We start from the raw sequence: 19,531 nt of genomic DNA, 5'->3' as shown, positions 1-19,531 counted from the left end.
CCAAGAAGCTGGGACCACAGGCGCCCGCCACAGCGCCTGGCCATTTTTTGGTTGCAGCCATCATTGTTTGGCGGGCCCGGGCTCGGGATTTGAACCCGCCACCTTAGGTGTATGTGGCTGGCACCTTAGCCACTTGAGCCATAGGCGCCGAGCCTCCAGAACGATTTTTAAAGATGTTTCCTTGTCACCACATCAGGTTAAGCAGTGAACATAGCATCTGTATTTCCTTCACACTTGGGCCCTGTGACCTCTCATCTGTCAGTCCTGCACCCTCTCTCTGAAAATGTTGACTCTGACAACCCCACCCCCAGAAACCACTGGATTCATGCTGATCTGGTGGACTTGTCCCCTACAGACAGCCTGCACCTCAACCCCAGCTCTCCCTATCTCCTAGCCCACAGTCACCACCCTGCTCTGGCCCCCAATCTCCCCCTGCACAACCCTCCCTGCCCTTCCAATCTTCAGATCCCTGCTGTGAGGCTGCCTTCTCCAGGAAACCTGCAGAGCCCTCCCATCAGTCTCTGCCAAAGAGATGCAGGGCTCCCCTTGGGGACTGGTGGCAGGTGCAGTTCCTAGTCAGGAAAACTGAGGCAGAGCCAGGGCTAGAGAGACAAATGGGACAGAGGAGAGAGCGCCAGCAAGGCCTCCCTGCCCCTAGGTCAGCCCATGGCCAGGGCCCCATGTCAGACTGGATCATACTGTGATGCTTCCTGCTCAGAAACATCTGGCGTTGAGTGTATAGACAAAACATGGTCTGTGCACACAATGGAATATCACTCTGCCTTAAAAAGGAATCCACACCACAACACAGCTGAGAACCTTACACTGAGTAAAGTCAGTCCGTCACAGGAAGACGAATACTGCAGGAATCTGCTCATATGAGGTGCCTGGAGCAGTCGGACTCACACAGACAGCAGCATGGTGGCTGCTCTGGGCTGGGGGGTTGTTGTCTAATGGGTGCAATGTCTCTATTTGAGATGATGAAAATGTCTGGGGACGGATGATGGTGCTGGTTGTACAGCAGCCCGAAAGCCTTTGATGCTACTGAACTATACGCTTTTCTTTTTTTTTTTTTTGAGATGGAGCCTCAAGCTATCCCCCTGGGTAGAGTGCCATGGCTTCACTGCTCAAAGCAATCTCCAACTCCTGGGTTCAAGTGAGTCTCCTGCCTCAGCCTCCCAAGTAGCTGGGACCACAGGTGCCCGCCACAACGCCTGGCTATTTTTTGGTTGCAGCCATTATTGTTGTTTGGCGGGTCCGGCCTGGATTCGAACCCGCCACCTTAGGTGTATGTGGCTGGCGCCTTAGCCGCTTGAGCCACAGGTGCCGAGCCACTATACGCTTAAAAAATGGTAAATTTTATGTTATGGAGATTTTGCCACAATTAAAAAATAAAGCCTCTAAATGGCTTCCCTGTGCTCGGTGCAGCAGTGGATTTGACAACAAAAATTTCCTGGACCGTGCCTGGAATGTACCCAATATCCGCGAGTCCTCCTCGGTGATCTCAAGCTCTGGCTCTGAAGTTACCTCCTTGTGAGATCTTCCCTGCCCCCCTTCCCTACTTCATATTTTTCCTTACCACGTCTCACTAACTTATTATATTTCTCTTATTTATTTCACTTATTGTCTCTCATCTAGTTGGAAGAGCGATAATAAATGGGAGCTCCTTAAAGTCAAGTGATTTCAGGCCAGGCGGGGTGGCTCACACCCACAATCCTAACACTCTGGGAGGCCAAGGCAGGTAGACCGTTTGAGCTCAAGAGTTGAAGACCAGCCTGAGCAAGAGTAAGACCCCGTCTCTACTAAAAATAGAAAAACTAGCTGGGCATTATGGCAGGTGCTTGTAGTCCCAGCTATTCAGGAGGCTGAAGCAGGAGGATTCCTTGGACCCAGGAGTTTGAGGTTGCTGTGAGCTAGGCTGACGCCATGGGGCAACAGAGTGAGACTCTATCTCAATAAGGAAAAGGTCAGGCAATTTCGGTCTGTTTGCAGCTAGGGCGATGCCAGGCACATAGTAGGTGTTCAGGGAACACTCTGCTATCTTTCTGTGGACATATCTGGTGGCCCTGGTGGCCACTTTCCCTGCTCTGGCATGTCTGGGAGTCTCAAGAAGCTCCCATTCTTTGGCCAGGTGGAAACCTGCCAGTTCTTGGCGGCGGGGGCATCCAAAGTCTGCAAGCCCTGGCCCTGCCTGGACACCAGTTGTGGCCCCTCCTGGCTACTTATATGAGTCTCCCTCAGGCCACAGCCTGTGCACAGTCCCTGGAATCTGGTTCACAAGTGGCTCTCTGCCTGGAGGTGCCCTCCCTCCTGTGGCTAGAGTGGAATCCCTCTTTAGTGCCTCCCAACAGTCTGAGTCTTCCTGATACTGCCCTGGAATGGGATAGATGACAGCGATTGAAGCATCTGTGTGTCCCCAAGCTAGAACTGACCCCTCACCAGGGTAGGGACCCTGCATTGCTCAGCACGCAGCAGGCACATAGGGCTTGGTCAAGAGTGTGCTGAATAAATGAAGGAAGTGAGAAAGGAGGATCAGACAAACACCCAGGAGACTGAAAACAGAAACTTCACAGGAAAAAAAAAGAGGCATAGAGATCATTCATTCATTCCCTCTTCCAGTCACTCATTCACTCCACATTTATTGGGTACCTACCATGTGCCGGATTAGTTTCTTGTGTCCACAAGAGCAGGGATGGAGACACATGTGGACAGTATGGACACAGGCAAACAGGGAGGTCCTGAGTCAAAGCCAGCAGGCCAGCTCCTTGTCCTTCTCCCCTCATGATCACAGGCTGCCCAATGCCAGTCTGGCCCACCTGGGCCTAGCCAAGGGGACACCCAGCCAGAATGACAGGCAGGCTGGAGGTTTCCCCGAGATGGCCCACAAAGTCATCTTGTGAAATGTAACCAAGAATGAAACTGCAATAAATAAAGGCTGACAGTGCCAGGAGGGGCGTGGCAGCTCCCCCACTCTTGCCAACCAGGGCCCAGCCCCGAAACCCTCCAGGGTCCTCTTCCTGACTAGTGGCCCACAAAGCACGAGAAGGTTGATGTGCCTGATCCCACATGACCTTCACAGCAACTCTGCAGAAGAGGGATCACTGTCCCTTTATTATAACAGGCTCAGAGAAGTGTGCCGTAAGACCACACAGCAAGGCAGGGCAGGAGCTGGGGTTTGCACTCAGGCCTTGGGACTCCAGAGTTCTCCTGTTCTGCTGGCCCACTGCTGCACGAAGACAGAGGAAGCGTGTCTGTCGTCCCTGAAGCTGCTGCCCCCCATCCATATCTGGGCCTTTTCTAGCAGCTTGAGAAATCATAGCTCAAAGATGGGGGCCACTGGGGTCAGCCCTGCTTCAGTGTTGAAGGAAGGAAACCTTCCTATGTGCCAGGCACTGTGCACAGAACCCACAGTTCTGACTTGGTGAGGTGGTACCATGATCAGCCTCATTTTACAGGGAGAACACCAAGGCTCAGAGACGGAGCATCAGTGCTGGAGGTCACAAAGCATGAAGGAACTAAGTCAGATTTCAAAATATAGCTGACTGCAAAATTCCCAACCAAACCCTGAATTTTCTCTAATCCCTGTTCTTTTCAGCTTGAAAAACTGTCACCCTCTAGGGGCCATTTCCAGCAGGTTGCTTTATGCTTAGCCCATCTGGGTGCTTGGGCCACAGGGGTGTGTGGCCCAGGCTCAAGAAGACTTGTGGCTACCTTCACAGCCAGGAAGCAGAATATGGGTTCTCCCAGGGAAAGGGCTACGGAAGGAGTATTTTTTTTGAGACAGAGTCTCATTTTGTCACCCTTGGTAGGGTGCCGTGGCATCACATACCTCACAGCAACCTCCAACTCCTGGGCTTAGGCGATTCTCTTGCCTCAGCCTCCCAGGTAGCTGGGACTACAGGTGCCTGCCACAACGCCCAGTTATTTTTTTGTTGCAGTTTGGCTGGGGCCGGGTTCAAACTCACCACCCTCAATATATGGGGTCGATGCTCTACCCACTGAGCCACAGGCGCTGCCCCAGAAGGAGTGTTTAATGAGGCGGTGGCTCTTAAAATCAGGAGATGTAAAACCCTCAGAAGAGGAAAGCCCAGATGAACAGGAAGCCCTGCAGGAACTAAGAAGGCTGGCTGCAGAGAGCGACATGCAGGCACCCTCTTCCCCAGGGGTGGGTGCGGGGCACCCGTTCTGGGTGGGCCCAGAGAGGCACCCAAGGGTTTCTTTGTTTCTTTCTTCCTAGGCCGCCCTTGGCCCCTGACAGGCCGCCTGCAGCAAGAGGCGTTGAGGTGTGAGTTGATGAAACTTGTTTCATCTTGGAGTAGGCAAGCAAACGTAGACAAGCTGTCCTCTTCTTGAGAAGCAAAGTGGAAGGCATTTTGTGAGAGAGCTTAAGGAGCTGCAGCATGCCCTGGTGGGAAGATGGCTGCCTGTGTATGCCGTTGGGGCCTAAGTCCTTCCTGCCAGAAGGAACGAAAGAGATCAACACTGATGGACCCCTGTGCCAGGATTGTTAAGATGCTGTAGACCAGCCCCCGGCCCTCAGGGTGCCTACAGTCCACAGGAGGGACACACTTATACACCAATGATTATTATGTGAACAGTGGCTGAGACAGCCTGGACCGCCATGTACAGTTGTTGAGCACGTGTGCTGTTCACACGGCCATGGAATCATAGGGCTCCCAGGGTGGTGCAGGGAAAACTACATGCAAGAGCTCTGGGAGGACATACAAGGTCTGGGACAGCTGGGAAAAGGCAAGCCCATGTCTGCCTGGAGAGTCATGGAAGGCTTCTAGGAAGAGGAGACATGCTTGAACTTGAAGGCTGATTAAGGTTTGCATAGCCAGCAGGGACTCAGAACAAGAAAAGGCATATCAGAGAGAGGTTTCCCAAGTCCAAACTTTTGGGGACCACCTTCACCATTTCTATAGGATCTCTATACCACCTGCACTATTATTTACTTAATACTTATTTTTAAAGCATCTTTCCCTTTTTACTTAAATAAATTCAGCTTAAAAGAAGACTTTTATTACTGCCATAAACGAAAAATCAGGCTCACTTGCCATAAATAGAGGATAACTGTAAAAATAAATGCTATGAAAACCACACGGCATTCGTAAATTCTAGCCAGAGAACATTGCCTGCTGAAGGCTATAAGCCCCAATCTCCATTTTCTCCCATTAACAAGTGAGGCTGGTGAGGGTTAGGTGTTAAATTTAGAACAGCACCAAGCAGAGACTTTTTTCTTGATCAGAAGGGGATTGTAGCTGAGTGTTGTGACTCAAGCCTATAATCCCAGTGGGAGGATCACTTGAGGCCAGGAGTTCAAGACCAACCTGGACAACACAGTAAGACCCCATCTCTAAATGATTTAAAACTTAGGTGGGTACTGTGGTACATGCCTGTAGTCCCAATAACACAGGAGGCTGAGATAGGAAGATTGCTTGAGCCCAGGGGTTCAAGGCTTCAGTGAGCTATGATCATGCCATTGCATTCCAAGCTTGAGTGACAGAGTGACACCTTGCTTCTAAAGTTTCCCAAAAAATAAGCAGAAAAGGGAAGGGGCTTAGGATGCAGGTCCTGCTGAAGTGTGGACACCAGTGGGCACCTACTGTCACCAGTCCTGGCTTCCTATGGCCAAGGTCAAATCCCACAGTTCATCCCTAGGCCCCACTTCCAAGGGCTTGCTTGTGTTGAGACCTATACCTGGAAACCTTCTCTGCCGCTCACCTGACTGAATCCTACTCATTCTTTCAGTCTGGCTCTTGGGGCAGCACACTATCTGATTCACTTTAAGGTTCCCTTCTTCTGGGAAGGTTCCCACATGGTGAGAACTAACACCCATTTAAGGAAGGAAGAGGCCCAAATGCACATTTGGAGAGTGAATAAACAAAGGAATGAATGGATGACACCTCTAGGGTCTGTGCGGCTCAAACCAGAGAAGAAACTTCCTGAGGCATCAGCTTCACTTCAGAAAAATGGGGAAAGGACATTATTTTTGTATTAAAACAAACATGAATATATTATGGAATAGAATACAGAAGTCATGAATTTTGAATGAAGCTGGAGACATCAAAGAAGGTTGCCCGGTAGGGAGTTGTTTACTCTCCCACCTGGGACCACTCCTCCTCCCTCTCTGCAGCCTCGGGCTCCCCAGACCACAGACCCTCCTCCGTCCCAGGAAATGTTGGCCTAAAACAAGAAGGAGCCAGGAGGAAGGTGAAGAGCCCAGATTTAGCAGGAAGGAGGCAAGTTGCAGCTCTTCCCTGACCTTCTGGGTGGCCTCCGGAGCTTTGGTTTCCCCCACCCCCACCCCTCATCATTGGTTAAAGGCTTACTTCCAGAATCAGATGAATGAACAGCAGGCAAAGAGCCTGGTTCAGTGTGAGGGACAGACCCAGTGGGTCCACAGGACGTGCTGGTACCTGGGGGAACCGACTCACTGCTGAGTCTCAGACACACAAAAGCACATTTGCCAAGGTGAAGACCCTGCCCAGTTCTGGCTGATGGCGGTGGTAGAGGAGTGCTGTCTCACTCAATGCTATGAAAACCACAAGCATAGCATAGAGACTTAAATAGCTAACATATTTAAGTATTTACTATGTGCTAAGTGTCTGGTGATGCTGTGCCTCAGTTTCCCCATCTGTAAAATGAGGCTGCTAATGGCCACTACCTCACAGGGTTATTGTAAGGCTTAAAATATTAAGATTCATATAGTAGCCTGGCACATGCAACAGAGGCATTTCTTATTTATTCAGTTACCTTTAATTCAAGTGAAATTCAGATAACATAATTCAATGGCATTTAACGCAGTCATCACAATGTTTTACAACCACCATTGTTACCTAGTCCCCAAACATTTCACCACCCCAAAAGAATACTCTCCCCTTCTTCCTACCCCCTGGTAACCCCAGATCTATGTTCTGCCTCTACAGATTTGTCTACTCTGGATTTTTCATATAAATTGAATCATATAATATGTGGTCTTTTGTGACTGGTTTCTTTCATTTAGCATAAAGTTTTCGAGCTTCATCCACCCTATATCAATATTTCATTGCTTATTATCGAGGTGTTTCTTTAATACAATAAAGTATCTTAATTCATCCCCCAACAACCTGGGAAGCAGTCACTATCATTCTCCTCTTCTTACAAATGAGGAAACTGAGGCACAGTGGAGAGGACGGGGACTTGCCCATGTTCCTAGCCAGGCTGCCCTGACAGAGCTGGGCAGGCAGTGCTGGTGCCAGCAGCTGGGGGCAGGGCGCCTCCGAAGGCCACCAGCACATATTGAGGGAGACAGCAGTGGAATTACAAATCTAGGGAGATTTAAGGAGAACGAAAATATTCTGGCACTTGCAGGATTGTGGGAGTTGAGCAGGTTTCCCCAGCGGAATTCCCGCCTCCTCTTCCCACACTTTTGGGCCACAGGGAATGAGAGGCTGTGGGAGGGAGATAGGCAAATGTGACAGGGTGCAGGGGTCCAAGGCCAGGGTGGGGCCAGGGAGGGGTGCCAGGGCCTGGAGCAGACACACAGGTACCCTGATGTCAGTGCAGGTGCCATTTCCTCCCATCCCTACCTGCACATCCTGCAAAGCCAGTGGGATGAGCCATTGTGCAGATGCATAATGGGGCTAAGAGGGGCGGGGGGGGGGCAGGATTTGCCCCCCAGTGTCTGACCCAGAGTCCAGGCATGTACCTGTCCCGTCCCTGCTTCCAAAAGAGGCAGAGGGAGGAAGTGGAGGAAGCACATGAAGGGTGCATCTGCCACATGGGTGACGTTGCCCCAGAACCCCAGAAAGGAGCAGCCCCAGATCCACAGAGGAGAAGACAGTGTGAGTGTGATGGAGACAAGTGGAAGAGCAGAGCAGGCGGAGTGAGAACAGAGCGGAAGGGAGGGGCAGACAAGGGCACCCAAAAGCAGGGTGCAGAGACCCATGGCAGGAGACAGAGAGACTGAGGCAGATACTCAGGATGCTCCGAAGCAGAGGTTCTGGGGGTGACCAGTGTCCAGGGGCAGAGGGCAGGGTGGCCATGGTCCCATCACTGCCAGTACCCGGCTTGGGCCAAACCCGGTCCTCACTCAGGACCAAGTGCCTGCCACAGCCACAGCCACCCCCGCCCTGTTGTGGCTGAGAGATCCAAGGTTGGAGCAGTGAATACACAGGCTCTGGACTTTTGGTCACTGACCTGGATTGAGCCCCCACTATACTTCTTCCCAGTGGTCACATCTCCAGCAAATCTCTGCACTAAGGTTTCCTCATCCGTAGAATGGGTATTGTGGGGATTCAGTGGAGTCACACATGCTTGTACGTCTCAAATGTGGTGGACTCGTATGCATTGCTGTGATGGGGAACATCAGGCTGCTGTTCCTGCTGCTTCCCAGGTGTGGTCTCCAGCTCCTTCCTTTCCAAGCCTCTTTTTCGTATTAAGAAAAGTCCTGGGCTCGGCGCCTATAGCTCAACCGGCTAAGGCGCCAGCCACGTACACCTAAGGTGGCGGGTTCGAATCCCCAGCCCGGACCCGCCAAACAACAATGATGGCTGCAACCAAAAAATAGCCAGGTGCTGTGGCGGGTGCCTGTGGTCCCAGCTACTTGGGAGGCGGAGGCAGGAGACTCGCTTGAGCCCAGGAGTTGGAGGTTGCTGTGAGCTGTAATGCCACGGCACTCTGCCCAGGGGGACAGCTTGAGGCTCTGTCTCAAAAAAAAAAAAAGAAAAGTCCTGGCCTGGACTACGAAACACAAGGACTATTCTAGAACCAGACCAGAGAATCACTAGCTGAAGGGGTTCTTACTCCACCCCAGGGCCTTTGCATTTACTGTCCCCTCTGCCAGGAAGGAGATTTAATATGCTCTAAAGCACACAGCCGGAGATCTGGAGAGCCCAAGGAATTGAGTTTGGGGTTTCCTGCACCTACTGGGAGTTCAGTGGCCTCAGGGACCACCGCTGGGGTGCCTGGGGGCATAAGGAGACCAGCTGGTGGATCCTGGGCCCTGCCCCAGAGCCGGCAGCCCCCTCTCTCTCTGCTGCCTGCCTGTGGGGAGACCATTAGTACAGCTTTGTTTTGAGTGCTATTTCCACTACCATGTGCTCTGGCCGCCAGGCCTCCATTAGAGACCCTTTCTGGGGCTGATGACAGGCGGCAAACAGCTCCCCAGAGAGCTGGCCGTAATTGCTGCCGCCTCCGAGGCCGGAAATGATTTTTTTAAAACCTCACAAAGCAAAATAGACACCCTACCGTCTGCAATCCACCTTCTTCCCTGCAGCTGCGGAGGGAACCAAGCCTGAGGGCTGGAGGGAGGGGGGAATGGATCCAGACCCCATCTCTCCTCCCAAGAGGCACCTTTAAAATGCCGGCCTAGAGGAAGCAAAGTTTGGGCTCTGTTCCCATGCTTTGAAGCGGGTGGGACCCCTCTGCAAGGTGGGCGTGTGGACTGGGGGCCTGCTGCAGGCTTGTGGTGCAGCTCTACCAGGAGGTCCTGCGCTTCTCTGAGGGGCACCGTGAAGTAGGGGAGACAGCTAGGAGGCTGGAGTGGCCAGAAGAGAGTGTGCCAGGCAGGTCCAAGTTGGGAAGGAGCTTGGTGTGTTCAGGACTAGAAAGGAGGCTGGTGTACACACCCAAACACACGCACATGCGCATACACACGGATGCACACTTCCCCTCTCCTTTTCTGAGCCCACATTCCCACTTCCTGGATAATGCGGCCAACCCTAGCACCCCATGAGCATAGGAACTCAGAGCGACTCCAAATTTGAGTCCACACACCTTCCTAAGAAGCAGCCTCTCTTCCGCCACCTCCTGGTCCTGCCTGAGCTCTCCTTTCCACTCACCACAGCTGTGTACACCCCCAAACAGCAGGCCAAGGTGAGTCTTCCCCACTCAGAAAGCTTCCAGGGCTGTGCCTCCCCGGGGATAAGACCACATTCTGCAGCCCGATCTTTGGAGGCTCCAGCTGCAGCCTGCTTTTCCTGATACACACGCACAGCTCTCCCCCAAGCCCCTGCCTGACCCAGGCAGACAGGTGCAGCTCCATATGGCTTCTGGAGCCCCCTGTTGGCCCTGGCAAGCCTTAGATATAGGCCAGGAAGGAGCCTGCCTCCCCCGGGAAGTCTCCCCCGACTGCAATAGGACACAGTGACTTTCCTTGGGGTGGCCTGCCTGCCTGCCTATGTCCTGTTCCCTGGGCTTGAGTCCATCCTTATTTTACTGTCTGCCTTATCTCTGCCCTTCCCACACCCCAAAGATGTTCATCCAGGCTTACTGGGAAAAGTGAATGAAGCTTTGTTCCAGGGGCCTCAGGGCAGAGGAAGGACTGCAGGGGAGGGGAAGGTCTCTGGGATCCAAGCCCACCTTTGCCACAGACTTGGCCCAGGTCCTGAGGCCAGCCCTGGGCCTGAGGCTCCTCTGGGCCTCAGTTTCCTCACCAGTGAAACGAAAGCTATTTCCCTCAGAGGGAAAAGCCCCACAGAGGGGCTTTGGGGACCTCGACAAATCCTTTGAAACTGTGGGGAGTTTTCTGAGGAAATGATTCTCAAGTGGATTGGGATTTCCAAAAAAAATCAGGAACCGCTACTAGCGACAAGCTTCGGTGCCCCCTCCAGCTTCACCGTTTGGTCATTCATTCATTCATTCAGCTGACATTTATTGAGTGCCTGCTCTGTGTGGGTGTCATGATGATATACGGAATATATGTATGTGTAATCCTGAGATGTCATCTGAAGAGTTGTGTGTATGTGTGTGTGTGTACAGAGAGAGAGAAAAGGAGGAGCAGGGCTGGAAGATGAGGGGAAGAAAGGAAGATAGACACAGCAAACTCAGGGAAAGGAACAAGGAGAGATGCACAGAGAGTGAAAGGCAGAGGGGGACCCAGGGAGAGGTACACCTAGGAGAGCAAAGATCTAGAGAGGGGGCAGGCAGGGAGCACTTCCCACATGAGCTGCGCCCACCCTCCTCCGCCCCAGCTCCTTCCCTAACCTTCCAGAGGCTCCTCGAGCCTCCACGCCTCACTTCCAAAGGCACCAGTGTGGAGGCAGCTTCAAGGCTGATACTGAGGCAAGGACTCAGGGCAGAGGCTACCAGCCTGCCCCCAGGACAGGAAGCTAAAGGACCACCCAGCTCCCTCTCAGCCTGCCTTAGCCCCTCAGACCACACACAGTCACCCCCTGCAAACACTCCAGACCTTGCCCCAGACAAACCACCATTCTCTCTACTACAACACCCAGCCAGGGACACACAGGATCCCACACATGCCCCCAGACTCCCACCATCCTCACTGAAAGTGCTGGACTTAGATCCAGGAGCCTAGAGTGTCAGGCCCATGTTTTTTCAGCCAGAACCAGGAGTGAGGAGTTTTCAGCATTTGGCATCAGTGACCCCTGTGAGAATCCGACCAAGCCAGGAGCGCTGCTCCGGAACAAAGCACCTGCCCCCACACCCAGCTTGGCAGCCAGAAGCAGGACAGATGCGCAGGTTAAGAACTCTGGCTCTGTAGTCCCTGCAAGTGGGGCTCATGCCTGGCAATGCCCATCATTTATGTGTCTTCAGGCAAGTCACATCACCCCTAAGTCTCAGTGTCCTCGGCTGTAATTTGGGAGTGCACATAAGGGTTAAATGAGAGGAGGCAGGGGAAGGGAAGTGACAGAAACAGAAAATGCTTGGTGAACCTGGTTGCTTCACAAACCCCTGAAGGCCTTAAAGAGTTAAGCACCACATGTTGGGTGGATTTCCACCATTTCCACCGGCTCCATCCTCACCTGCTGGTTATAGCACGAAAGATAGGGCTTAGGAGGATACGGATGGGAGAATTCTAGAGGCTTAGCACTTAGGCAAACTCATCATTGTTCTGGTGGGAAAACTGAGGCCCACAGAGGAGAAGAGATGTGCTAAATCACCCAGCAAGGCAGAAGCAGGTGGACCAAAACAAAAAACAAAACAACAACAAACAGCAGCCCCTTCCCCCTACTCTGGCCCTTTCACAGGGAGCTGAAGTGAAGTCATGAAGGAGCCCCCGCCTCCACTCGCCAACACAGGGGACAGAGAAATCCCCATCCCTGCCATGTCCCCTGCGTAGGCCAGGCATCTTCAGAGTTGGGAGCTCCACCCACCTGGCCCCTTGTGCCAGCACCATCACTAAACTGCAGATTTTTATGAACTGCCCACTATGTTCTGGAGTCTCTGCCCACTTCACCAATCTTTGCACCTTTGGGAAATAAGACAGAAATCTCCTCAATAACAACCCCAGCTGATAACTGGTGGGGAGTGGCTTGCATGCCTTCTGTGACGGGGAGCTCACTGCTGGATACTCTGATTGCCTTAGGGGTGAATGCCCTTCTCCAGGTTGAACATCGTCCCTGCTTCCTAAATCTTACTACTATTTATACTTTTATAGGTTTAGCTTTCTTGTCTCCTCCACTAGACTAAAAACTCCAAGAGAGCTCAAGAACCTTATCTGTCTTCTTCACTGATATGTCCCCAGCAGCTAAAACAGCCTGGCACATAATAGGTGCCTGAACAGAATTTGTTGAATAAATGAAAGAACAAATAAATAACCAAGCTTCCGACATATGGCATTGTTTATAGGCCAGTAGTTTCCAGTACAAAGAGTATGAGGTGTGAGGGGACCGCCTATGGGCCAGCAGGCCTTCAAGTCCCCAAGACACTCCCACACCATAGCTTCCTACAGACACACCTACATACAACCTGTACCATTATGTCCTTAATGTTTTTCTATAAACTAACCCACTATTTTTAATACCCCCATTAGTCTCATCCTAAGTAATCATATCTGTGAAATCACAGTTTTGATGTGCTGGTTATATTTTTCTGGTACACATTAAAATAAATGCATAACTATTAAAATGTAAGAGGTTTATCTGGATTCTGCCTAAAATCATCTCTGAGGTAGGACTCAATCTTGCTGAGAGCCCTGGGGGGTTGAAGAAGGGTTTAAACTGGGGATGGTAGGGCTGAGTCCCAGAGACTCTCCTGGTGGCTTTGAGGAAGGGGAGGGAGGCCCAGCTGTGGGGGGGACCTGGAGGAGCAGCAGCCCCCTCTGTTTCCCGCTGCCCCATAGTGATGGGCACTGGAGAGGACCAAAGAGGTGGGCTCTGGATCCCAGGACCACCAGCTGGTAGAGGAGTGGATTGTTCCCCCCTTTTCTGAGAGTCTGATGGGGGTGGGGGAAGAAGGGCACAACCCTTGGGCCTCCCTTACCCTCATGGCTGTAGCATCTTATACACACCTCAAGGGTCTGGCCCTGGGTCCACTCACTACAGAGTGCAATCAGCCTTACCTACCCCGGGATGTCCTTGCTCCAATTCTGTGATCATCTTTTTTTAAACTACAAATATGAACTTTCATGAAATTGAAGTTCTCTGAATGTTAAAAACCTATTAACTTAAAATAAGCAAAAGTTTAAGAATTCGGACCTCAGACCCCTGCCTTGGCCTCCTTGCCGTCATTCATTCGTTCCCCTCTACCTCCCTTGGCTGGGCATTGTGCTGAGTTCCAGGACACCTGCCCCTCATGTGCCCAGCTGGCCCCAAACTCCTTTTGAGCTGAGATTCTTCCCAGGACCTTGTCAATAGATGATTTGGTCCCTAAAGTCCAAGGTAATGGCCAAGCCCCTGGGAATGGCCTAGTTTCATACCACCTTTCCCCTCTTCTTCCTGATACTACCGTCAGGTGGGCACCTACATAACCCTTCATAGCACGCATGTCCTCTCCCACCCTCTTCCTCAGCCTGGGGGGAAGCTAGAGGGTCACTGAGACAAGAGGCCACTCTGGGGGCTACTGTACACCCTCCTGGGTGTGAAATGTGGAGGTCACCATGCTCCTTCCACTACAGAGCCAGGCTTGAGGCCCAGCCCTGCCCTGACCGCGGGCCCTTCCCTCCTCCTTCCTGGGACCCAATAGCATTATGAGCACCGGCCCTGGACCAGATGCCCAGGTTCGAGTCCAAGCTCCAACACCTGATAGATGTGTGACGTTGGGTAAGCCTCATTTTACCTATCTCGTAAATATCGGGCTGGGGATAGGCCCCTCCTTTTTTAGGGTCTTTGTGAGGATCAAATGAGACAATATTACTTTAGGCCCTGGCATTGCACTCAATAACCATTTGCTTCCATGCATCTTTCTCTCCATTTGTACAGAGTTGTGTGAAGTGATCCCCAAAGCCAGGATATATAACCTCCTGGGTGGTTTTGTGCAAATTCTCCCTTGATCCTGGGTTTTAGTCTTCCCATCTGCGAGAGAAGATGGCCCCTTAGGGCCTTGATAATTCGTTCCTAGTGCTCCATCTCCTGCCTTGGTGGATCAGAAAGGCCCACTCACCAAGCTTCCCCTCACCCTTGTTGTGGGAGACTTTGCCCAACACCCTTGGGGTTGCCATGGCAAGAAGCCAAATTCCCCCCCATCCCGCTGGCCACCTGCAGCTCCTCTTGTCTGGGGAAAAGGCTGCCGGAGCCGGCTGATGGGCAAGGTGTCAAAACCAATTGGTGTGAAGGACTTGGGGAAAACTGCTTGTGAGGGCCAATTCCCCACAGGAGGCTAAGAAACCCTCGGCCCAAGGCAGAGTGTTTATGGGAGTAATTGATAGAATAATCACCAACGCCTAAGACAAAGGCGAACACATTTTTAACATCATAACCTTCGGAAGACAGGACTCAATTTTCTCCATCTTCCAGCCACCAAACTAGCTGGCTTATTGATGGTGAGATACCAACAGTTCGGTAAGGAACACAAGGAAGCCAAAGTCATTTTTCAGCGCGCAGGCTGCTTGCCAAATGGCCCGGAGTCCCCTCCCTCCCCCAGCGCCCCGCTGCTCCCTCCTGGCAACACAGAGAATCTCAGGACAGTGAATCACTCAATGGATGAAGCCCAGGGGCAAGCCAGGATCTTTGTCTGCATTGGGGTGTATTAATAATTGAAGGTACTGGCCTAGGGGGGTGTGTGTGTGCGTCCCCCCGCGTGCAGTGGGGTGGGGGTGGGAGGATGTATGTCTGCTGCAGTGTGAGGCTTCCTGGGGTTCCTTTCAGGGGTCCATATACCTGCCCCAGTCTGGCCCTCCCTCTCCCTGGGGAAACCAAACCAGGCTCCTCCAGCATCAGCCAATTTCCCTTCCCAACCCCCTCATCAGTGGGAGAATACTTAAGGCAGTGGCTTTCAAACTCCAGGCTGCACAAGAAATGCAAGGAGCTTATTACAATGCAGATTCCGGGTTCTCATCAATAACCCTTTTGATCAATGGTTTTGGGGGCACCCTGGGATCTGAATACAGTAACCTCTCCAGGAGACTCTGAGGCTAGAGGTATGCAAACATCCTTACCAAGACCCTGCCTTCCAGACCCTTACCCCAGATAAGATCTGGCAAGAGTACTGGACAGAGTCCTGACCAGTTGCCTATTTCCCACTCACATGTATTTTCAGCAAGACCCAGTCACCTTTGTGAGCTGCTGGTTCCTCTTGGTGGAACCCACTGCTTTACTGTTTACCAGGGAGCTAGAAGGGCACAAACCTGGGTTAGGGCGGTGCAGAGGAAGGAGCTTTATCACAAGACTGGGCCAAGCCTGCCTCAAGGCTGTCCTGGAGGAGGCAGGCCGGAACTGCCAAACACATTTTCCTTGTAAATATAGCTTTCCAGGGCGGCGCCTGTAGCTCAGTAGGTAGAATGCCAGCCACTTATACCCAGGCTGGAGGGTTCAAACCCTGTGCGGGCCAACTAAATAGCAATGATAACTGCAACAAAAGATGGCCAGGGGTTGTGGCAGGTGCCTTTAGTCCCAGCTACTTGGGAGGCTGAGGCAAGAGAATCACTTGGGCCCAAGAGTTTGAGGTTGCTGTGAGCTGTGATGCCACAGCACTCTACCAAGGGCGACATAATGACACTCTGTCTCAGAAAATATATAAATAAAATAAATACAGCTTTCCAGCTCTCTGGACACACACAGCGACCTTGGGCAAACCACCAGCCTTCTCTTAACCTTAGTTGCCGCTGGTGTCTTATGAGTATTGTGAGTCTGTGTGAGTTAATGCTGGCGAGGCTTGGCAGCACCTAGTGCATAGTAGGCATCTAACAGACATTGGATCTCTTTCCTTCCATTCCTGCTGTGTGCAGAGCAACAGGCTAACAATTTTTGATAAGGAAAAATCAAAATAGCTGCCATATATGAGCACCTACTAGGTGCAGATGCCAACCATCACCACCCCGCCTCCCAGTTCCTGATGCCTGCTGCGGAGGCGCACCACATGCTCCCTGTTCTTTGCTCACACCTCTAAAAAGCCCTCTTCAAAGTGGGTTGAATGGAGGTAGGAGGGAGATGGGAAGCGAAACAGATGTCCTTGCTGACCCATCTGGCCGCAGGCTTTCCCTGTGACAAGCTCCAGGGCAGGCAGGAGGGAGGCAGTGGCCTGGCAGCTGGGCTGGACTCAGATACAACTGGAGGGGTGAGCAGCCACCAAGTGGCTACGGTCAGGGGGTCCCTCCCCAGGAACCCCTGCTTCCAGCACCCACCCCCACCCCCAGACGTAGAGATACCTTCCCTGACCCAGCCACATTTCCTGAATCAGCGGAGGGCACACAGAGCCCAGGAATAATGAAACGATCAGGCTCCAATCTGCTAAACAGCAATTTCTGAGCTTTTCTAGCACACACAGCTTTTATCAAATTGGTATTCTCCTCCTGAACACAAATGGCTTATTAGACATGACCCACTTATTCGCCGTGTCTCACTATCATTAATAACAGTTTCTTTTTGTGATTAAGTGAGTGGCTCCAAACCCTTCCTGTGGTGGCGGGTGCTTGGCCCAGCAGAGGGGCAGCTGTGGGGGCTCCTCAGCAGCCACTACTTGGTGACTTTGAACCTGGCAATGTCAGGGGAAGCAGCCTGGTCCCTGCAGAACAGCCCAGCCTCCTAGTTTCTTCAGGGACAGAGGGTTCCCAGAGGGGTGACTCATTTGCTCAGAGCCCCACAGGCTGTCCGGAGAGAAGCAGAGTTCACCAGCAGCCACTGCTATCTCCCTCCATCCAGCCCCTGCCCCAGGCCTTAGCTTAACCTCTCCAAGGTGTAGATAGATTACAGCTGGTGGGACAGAGCTGTGACCCCACAGCATACCTGGCACCAGGGGGCAGGCAGAGACTGTCACAGAAAGGGTAGACCCTACTTCCTTTTGGGGGCGCTTACCACGGGTCTCAGGAATGGAGTAGTACCTGAATCCCTGGGGTCTGGGGCTCCAGGGACAGAATGACGATAAACCTCAGAGCCCCATTTCTTGTACCTCTCAGGACAGCAAACTCAGGGAAGCCCTTCTGTGTAAAACCCTCCTAGTCTAAGTTCCAACCGGGCCAGGGAACTGCGTGGAGAGAGGAGGGGAAGGGAGGGAGGAATTCCCAGTTTCCCTTGAATGGGAGGGAATGTGACAGGGAGATAAATGTCTTGAAAAAAGCACTATGTTCGCCTGACAGACCCAGGGGCCTGTCCTGGATCAGCCATTCTCTCACTGTGTGACCTTGGGCAACTCCGTTCACCTCTCTGAGCCTTGGTTTCTCCGTCTGTAAGTTGAGGATCAAAATATCCCTCTCCCTATTTATCACCACTCCAGCCAGGCCAGTAGATATTAGGTAAGGGATAGGAAGGGTGTGTAAATGATGCACAGAGTGGTTACTATCAAATGCGGTGAGGCAGATGGTACAGGGAGCTGTGGCTCCCAAAAAGCAGAGACCCTGAGAATGGCTGTGGAACGCCCTCTCACCCTGGAGCAACCTCACTCATGCGTCACGCCCCAGTGGAGCCTTCCCAGACTATCCACCCTGCCACATATGCACCCCCCTCACTCATTTCCATCAGAGTAAATCACTCGGTTCCCTGCCTTTTGTGCGAATCTCCCAGAGCCCTGGGTCCACAGTGCCCAGCATTGGTGCTGCAGCCTTCCCTGAAAGATTGGGAGCCCATGCAGGGAAGGGATGGATGGAAAGAGAGTCTACTTTGGTTTCGTCTATGCCCTAGCCCCTATACCAGAACCTGACTCACAGTGGGGATGGAGAGCCCCCATACCTGCCAGCCTCACACAATCTAACTCTACTGCCAAGTTGGGCTCCTCTGGGGCTAGAAGGAGCTTCGGAGACTCAAGCAACCAGTGCTGGGACTGCTTGCTTGCTTCCCATCTCCCACAGCAGCTGGAGTTGAGATGTCCCTGGGGCCAAAGGGCTGAGGATGGCTGGGGACCCAGTGGAAGGATGGTTACGGGCTTCCTGCCCACTCTCAGCATTCTTCTCCCATTCCCATGCCTTTGGCTGGAAGCAGCAACCCCAACTATTCCAGCGTCTTTGAGGAGCTTCCATCAAGCCCCGCAATGCCACCCACCCAACAGGGGATGTTGCAGCCCCAGTCCACCACTTCTCAAGAAACAGGGTCTTCTGCACCTCAGGACTGTTCCCTGTGCTATAAGGGACGGGTGTGGACAGGGGGGAGACAGGAGCAGCTGTGGGGTTAAACCCACAAAGGGGAAAGGCAGATGGGTAGGGAGGAGTGGGTGAGCAAAGTGTGTTCACAAGTGTGTGTGTGTGTGAGTGAGCGCGTGCATGCACGGGTGCGCCAGTGTGTCTGCAGGTGGGTAGGCAAGAGTTGTGGCAAAGCGTGTGCACCTGGGTGCCAGCTGGCAAAGGGTGCGTCCACCAGTGCAGTTCTTGGTGTGTATGTGGGTAGTGGGCATAAGTGTGAGGGCTTAGGACTGAGGAGGGGGATCTGAGGTATGTGGAGCCGTGTCAGGGTAGGAGTTGTGTAAGAAAGCAGTGAGTGGCTCTGAGTGTGTCTGGCTGTGAATGTGTGTGGTCGTGGAGGTGTGTGTATCCTTGCTAATGTGTATGTGTGTGGGAGGGAGGATGGGGGGGTCTCCGCGAGAGCAGGAACCGCGGTGCGCACCGAGTGCCCCCGCCGGCGCAGGGCTGGCCAGGGTAACAGGGCGGGTCCACCGCGCCGGCAGGGGGCGCCCCGGGATTCTCGCCACTGCTACCGCCGGTTCGAGCCCCAGGGCTGCCAAGTTGGAGCAGCGCTGCCCGGGGTGGGGTTTGGTGGGGAAGTCCGTGGGGGCAACGACCGAACTCACCGTGGCCGGAGACGTGGTTGTCCCAGGGCGCGTGGCCTGCGGGCCGCGTGGCGCCGCCGAGTTGCAGGAAAAGTGCCAGGTAGTGGAGGGCGCCCAGCGCCACCGCGAGCGGGGCCCCCATGGTGCGCGCTCGGGCCGGGGGCGCCGCCGCCTCACATCGGGGCTCAGAAGACCGCAGACCCCGCGCCCTCCGTCCCCTGCCCTGTGCGGCCTGGCTGCCCGGCTCCGGCCGCTGCCCCTCACCCGCTGTCCCCGGCCCTCGCCCGGCTCCGGCCCAGCCCCGGCTGCGGGTAGCGAGCGCACGCCCAGCCGGTCGCCTCTGACTGCGGGACTCTTCCCTTCCGCGGAAGGCCACTCTGCTCGGCGCCGCCGCCGCCGCCGCACCCCCTCCCTCCTCTCCCTCCCGCCCGCCCAGAGCAGGCGGCGGCGGAGGGAT

At 53.2% G+C, this 19,531-nt stretch overlaps 1 protein-coding gene across 1 annotated transcript in view; it reads right to left on the bottom strand.

The window, feature by feature from the left end:
- Positions 1-19,216, bottom strand: part of VSTM2L (V-set and transmembrane domain containing 2 like) — a 38,416-nt gene extending 19,200 nt beyond the window's left edge. Inside the window, exon 1 of the mRNA XM_012803856.1 lies at positions 19,096-19,216. Within this exon, the coding sequence (XP_012659310.1) occupies positions 19,096-19,216 (121 nt within the window). The remainder of the gene's footprint in view (positions 1-19,095) is intronic.
- Between the last annotated feature and the right edge of the window lie 315 nt (positions 19,217-19,531).

Source organism: Otolemur garnettii, unplaced genomic scaffold (assembly GCF_000181295.1).
Source record: "Otolemur garnettii isolate 467f Iridium unplaced genomic scaffold, OtoGar3 scaffold00023, whole genome shotgun sequence".
In the NCBI taxonomy this organism is placed as follows: domain Eukaryota; kingdom Metazoa; phylum Chordata; class Mammalia; order Primates; family Galagidae; genus Otolemur; species Otolemur garnettii.
The sequence above is the reverse complement of the archived record's forward strand: the minus strand, read 5'-3'. Positions and strand labels throughout refer to the sequence as shown.